Here is a 6,195-nt window from a genome sequence, read left to right as displayed (position 1 = left end):
TAGTGTAATTAATAAATTAATCGATAGGATAATTAATTAGTTAATTGATATATGTATATATATATATATATGGACGGTTAAAATCTATATCGATTCATTGTCTGGCGCACTTATATACAAGAATACCGCACATCCAGCAAACACTCGAGCATTCACGAACCTTCGAGAATATAATGACGTGTTACTAGCGTCACGTGACTTCCGCTGTCGTAACACTATGTATTATGACATGAAGTACCTAATATCTTTGAAGTAACTAATCTTGTACGCGTATCACATATACGAACATATTGGCTCTCAATATGAAGACAGTTTGAAGAAAAATTAACACTTATTAATATGTTTAACAGCCGAATAAATGAAATGTTACAGCTGTTGATAATGTTTTAATACAAACAAGCACTATAGTGGTTAATGGTGGCGAACAATTTTTAAAGTGACGTTTTATTTACTTCTAAGTCCCAATAAAAGTGAGATTTTTTAAGTTAAAGTTAACTTTGTATCTGTATTGGATCTGTCGAAGTTCTAAGTGATCACTCACATTTTTCAGCATGCAAATGACTGGGCAAAGCAACTCTACCATATTATATAATAACATGAAGAGTGTAATGTCACAGATTACCGTCCTTGGTCTTCTTCTTCGACTGTCACAATAATCCACAACAAATTCCTATTCTTTCACCGAGTCTTCTTCTTTCTAACGGACCATTTCTCTTGGACCGTACCATTACTCTAGATTTTTCAAAGATCCGTCTTGTTTTTTCATCTTCTTGAGATATTTAAAAAATGCTACATATATTGACTTATCTGTGCAACTCACTGGTCCTATGCTACTTATAAGGAATTTACAAGTTATCCTCGGCTGAGCTGTCCTCCTGATTTATCACTTCATTATTGGGTGTATATAGAAAGATTCTGGAATGTGCCAATTCTGCATCTAATCTTCCACTTGTATTGGTATCCTGCTTACCTTAATAGATCACAAATGTCATTGAAAGCCAAACTGTAACATAATTTGTGATTAGCTGAGTGAAGAATATAACTACACATTAAAACATGAGAGAATTATAATTCTCAATAGACGCGGCACTTGGAATTCTTTTAGACAGGATTAGAGATCTAATTACAATTTTGGACTCAGGAGGGCAAACTATTTCGATCGATGTATTTAAATACGTTCAAGGTCTCATAGATTAATTACTGTAATCCTACCTAAAAGAATTTCAATTCGTAGGGTAGGTTGGTAGAAAGCCTGATGAGTAATAATATCGAATCGGGTATACGCTCTTTCTCCACGCTTGGTACAGCTGGCGCACAAAAATATAGCTAATAAAAAGTAAAAGGAGGTCTCATAGTTTAATTTACACTAATCCTGCCTAGAAGAATTTCAAGTCCGGCTGCTACTGAGAATTCCCTCATTTTTTTCTTTTTATTAGCTATATTTTTGTGCGCCAGCAATACCAAACGTGGGGTGCGTGCATACCCGATTTGATTTGATTACTTATCAAAATTTCTATCAGCCTACCCTCAAATTAGAATAATTAATCTGTGAGACTTTGGGCGTGGTTAAATACATCAATCGAAAGAGTTTGACCTCCTGAGTCTAGATCTCAAATCGGTCAAGAGGTGACGGAGCTGTGAGCTAAAAGTATGTACTTGAAGAACCCAGAGCCATTCTCTGATCCGCTAAGCCGCAGCTAATAATATTGCTAACGTTGTTCATCTGATTACTAACATTTTTTAGGTATTTTTTAATAACTGTGTGTATTTATCAATGTATGGCTCACAATATAGTTGCAACAGAGTAACTGAACGCTAAGGTTGCTCATATGATCGATTACATTGTTGAGTTTTTGTTACAATTTTAGTGTTTTTATTGTTGTATTGTTTAGTAATACATATAGCTGTAACAGATCAGTTGATCGCTAACACTGTTCAGCTATTATATACTTAATAAATATTTTAAATGTTTAAATATACAGGTGATGATAAAATAATTTTGCTTCATTGCTTACAACTATTTTTAAATTTCATGTTATCAGCTGGAGATGAATGGATTCGGTTACCAAAAGTCACGCCTCTACAAATCGTAGTAGCTCGTCAAATCAAGAAGTACCTGACTGGACACTTGGATGCTCAGGTAAGTGTTTTGTTAACTTTCAGCGATACCAATAGAAAGTATCGTGATAATTTTTAATAATAACGCCATAATTATTAAAATATTGTCGTTTTGTAAAGGAACGAAAAATAATTTTAAAAATCACACAAATGTAAAAATCATAAACATAGTGTTACGACAGCGGAAGTCACGTGACGCTGTTGGCGCTGGTGGCGTGCGTGATGGGTTTCTCGAATGATCGGAGAAGTCCGAGTGTGTTCGAGATGTCCTCTTCGTTAGTATATAAGCCTGGAAGAGAAAGTCAGCAGGGATGAAAGAAGAGAGAGCAGTAGTTACTTTGAGTTCCTTGTAATTTATGATTCTGTTAGTTTCAGGCTAGTGACCATAAAGTGTGTGTTTTGCACTCGTCGAGAGCTAAATTATAGAGATTGTGAATTGTTGTGATTTATAGCGTGTATTATAAAAGTTGTGAAGTTTAAAGTGACGAGAAACGTACTGATTGTGGAACTTTTGTGTACTAAAAGTTTGTATCGAGTAAGAATAAACTGGTTTAATCAAGAAAGGACTTGTATTGCTGAAGATCCTCGGAAGGATTTCTACCAGAAACAAACAAACAAGCAGATACGCAACAATAGCATAAATGTTAAACAAGTAACAAAATTTAGCATTTTTTGATTTACAATAGTATTCAAAATTATGAATTTTAAAATGAAGTAGGGATCCTGCTACAAAATGTAATGAAACAAGAATTAAAACCACAAACACAAACTTATAAAATTTAATCCTTACTATGGCCTACAGAAAAGTGTATACAGCTGCAGGATCTCTCCTTTATTTTAAAATTAATAATTTATTAATACTCTTGTTTGCTTACTTTTTATGTTATACCTGTTTAAAGTATATACTTTACTATTAGAAACTGTTGTGTGTCTATCCATCGATATGTAGCGCCATCCGTTGGGTTGAAAAGATATTTAAGTACACGCATAATATGCTTACCATTTATATTATACCTGCATATATATGGATTTTTATCGGAATATTAAAAACGGATACCCATAGATCAGTCAAGTAAGTTGGAGGAATCTTGTAGCGATAGTCCGAGCCGTCTAGGCGCTAGCCCCATTGACGTAATCAGGTAGGTAGGTAGTAGACGAAGTTACTGTTTTCGAAATTTTCGAATCGTTATACTTGAAATGTTAGGGTGGTTTTTCGGCGCGTTAATTATTTGGAATCCTTGTCAGGGCGTCAACTGGGACTGAGTTTTTACCTCACCCCCCCTCCAAAAAAATATATACACAAAAATCAGAAACAAAATTGATGTTTATTACATTTAACCAAATAATCACCAACAGAACATTCAACTTTAACTTTCAACTTTCAAAGCCTAGCCTCAACTTCTCAAACCCTAACGCCTATTGTTTTCAAAACCCCCACTTTCCCCAGAAATCCACTTCTCAAGCCATGCCTGTTATTAACCCCTGTTGTTCTCTGAATTCTCGACTTTCAGCGGACCATCAATCTTTGTTGCTCAGAACACTTTTTTTTTTTTAACTAAACCAGTTATTGACTGTAACTTTCAGTACCGCGTTAGTTGGCACAAAGATTAGGGCTTAGATGCCTATCTTCGACACTCGGCCGGAGCCAAGTATTACCGGGTAACCCAATACCCGCCCGGGGCCGAATATGTAGCCGGGTACCCGTGCAATCCTACTTTTTTTTGTATATAACTCCAGAGGCACCAAACAATTAGCTTTTCTCTTTATCTGAAACACAAATAGTTCTGAAATACTAGGGGGCAAAATTTATGTTGTCAACGAAATTTTATTAGGGTACCAGGCCCCTCTCTCCTCCTTTCCTACAGAAATAAGTACACACGTACATACACACATATATAATTATTTAAAATAATAAACATGTTACTTGAACTACAACTAATAGTGCATGTTATCTGATAAAATCGGTATTCTTGCAGGTTTCCAGTTACCCGCCATTCCCTGGTAATGAAGGTAACTATCTTCGGGCACAGATTGCTCGTATCTCGGCTGGGACGCACGTTTCTCCAATAGGGTACTACCAATTTGAAGAAGATGAAGAAGAAGAAGAGGATGAAGAAGGTAAAAAATGAAAAAATCATAATTATTCCAGGAAATATAATAATTTTAAAGTGAAGTTTTTGTATTCTTAATTTCAGTTGTGAATTATTCAAATTTTGTAATGAGTATGAACAAATGTTATATACTTGGTTAATACATTACAATAGATCACACATGACTCTGTAATAAAAGAAAAACGGCTGTATGGCACAGAAGTTTAAGCTCATGTTATACAAGTTTCAATGTAGAGTCTTTGGTTTGTTTTGAATTTCGTGCAAACCTACTCGAGGTTAGCCGTCCCTAATTTAGCAGTGATAAACTAGAGCAGTTCTTCCCAAACTTCACCACCTTCACGATTTTTGCCATATCTGTGTATCACCTGTATTACGATTTAAGTTTTACTTAATATTTTTCTTTAAATCGACTCACTTTTTATTTAAATAAATTTATTTTAAAGGAAATTTCATAACACTAGGATAAATGGAAAACCAGTATCACTTACCATAATATATTTTTCCAAACATATTTTTCTCATCTCAAAATGACATTGTTATTACAAAGCAGACCAGATGACGCGCACGCCCTCTGAATAATTGTCAATGTTTAATTGTGGGCGGATAATGTAATAACCGCGTTAAATTTTTTTTTCTAATAAACATTAAAATAAAAGTTGTCCGCGTACCACCTAAAATCATCTCGTGTACCACCAGAAGTACGCGTACCACACTTTAGGCTACACAATGGGCTATCTGTGCTCTGCCCACCACGGGTATCGAAACCCGGATTCTAGCGTTGTAAGTCCACAGACATACCGCTGTGCCACTGGGGGCAACACTTTGGGAAACACTGGACTAGAGGGAAGGCAGCTAGTGAACATCACTCATTGCCAACTCTTGAGCTACTCTTATGTCAACGAATAGTTTGATTGTATATATATGCTGAAGATTTATTTTTTCTGAAAAATAAATATTATATATATATATATACTATCATTAAACAGTTGGTCCACTATATAATATCAAATAATGAATTCGTCATAAAATTATTCAAATAACTAAATTAATTTAGGTCACTATAAAGTGAAGTAAAGCGGACTTAAAACAACATAGAATAGTAAGATGGACTGTTACATTATAATGCTTCCATGGGTGAAAGGGCAACTATGTTTGGTGATGGGGATTCGAACCATCAATTCGCAGCTTGCGAGTCGAGCGCACTAATCATCAGGCTGTGCCAGTCCAACATAGAATAAACCTCTTTTATTGTTTATTACCTCTCTTTTTTTTTTTAGACCTAAGCTATGCCTCTCAATCAGCCAGTGGCTCATCGGAAAGTCTGAAGATTTATAGCGCTAACAACTGGTTTTCGATACCCGAGGTGAGCACAGCACACATAGCCCATTGTGTAATTTTGCGCTATGAACCTTTAAAATACTCAAGAATAAATTATAGAAGCTAGATGATAATTTTCACTCAGCTTACAATTTCAGACAAGAAAAGGGTCGTGCTTTTTTCAATATTTTTGTTTGTTGTTAAGCTCAAAGCTACATGAATTGGCTATCTATGCTATGCCCAACGCGGGTATCGGAACCCGTTATTTAGCGTTATAAGCTCTGAGACTTACCATGGAGCGACCGAGGGACTTTTCAACATGGATAAAATATTGTAAATATATTCAAAAGGTTTAATAATCTCCGGACATATCACGTTTTAATCACTTTTTCTTCTATCTCTTCAGACTTGTCAACTTTGCTAGCTTTCTTATATTTGTACTTATTTTGTCTTGTAATTCAGACTTGTGAACTTTACTAGTGACGTTACTTGTTCTTGTACTATATGTATATATATATATATATATATATATATACCACGCTTTCATCACTTGTTCTTCTTCCCATTCAGGGGTATCAGCTTTGCTTGTGTTCTTATTTGTTCTTGTGTTATATACTCGTTTTCATCACTATTTCTAATTCATTTCACA

The 6,195-nt window shown here is 35.0% G+C and overlaps 1 protein-coding gene across 1 annotated transcript in view; it reads left to right on the top strand.

Moving 5' to 3' along the window:
* Window positions 1–6,195, top strand: part of LOC106468782 (radial spoke head protein 6 homolog A-like) — a gene marked incomplete at its 5' end in the record, with an annotated part of 38,119 nt that overhangs the window by 14,166 nt on the left and 17,758 nt on the right. The window contains 2 exons of the mRNA XM_013929223.1: window positions 2,043–2,140; window positions 4,095–4,243. Of these exons, the coding sequence (XP_013784677.1) occupies window positions 2,043–2,140; window positions 4,095–4,243 (247 nt within the window). The remainder of the gene's footprint in view (window positions 1–2,042; window positions 2,141–4,094; window positions 4,244–6,195) is intronic.

This window comes from Limulus polyphemus, unplaced genomic scaffold, assembly GCF_000517525.1.
Source record: "Limulus polyphemus unplaced genomic scaffold, Limulus_polyphemus-2.1.2 Scaffold3161, whole genome shotgun sequence".
NCBI classification, from domain to species: Eukaryota; Metazoa; Arthropoda; class Merostomata; order Xiphosura; family Limulidae; genus Limulus; species Limulus polyphemus.
The sequence above is the reverse complement of the archived record's forward strand: the minus strand, read 5'-3'. Positions and strand labels throughout refer to the sequence as shown.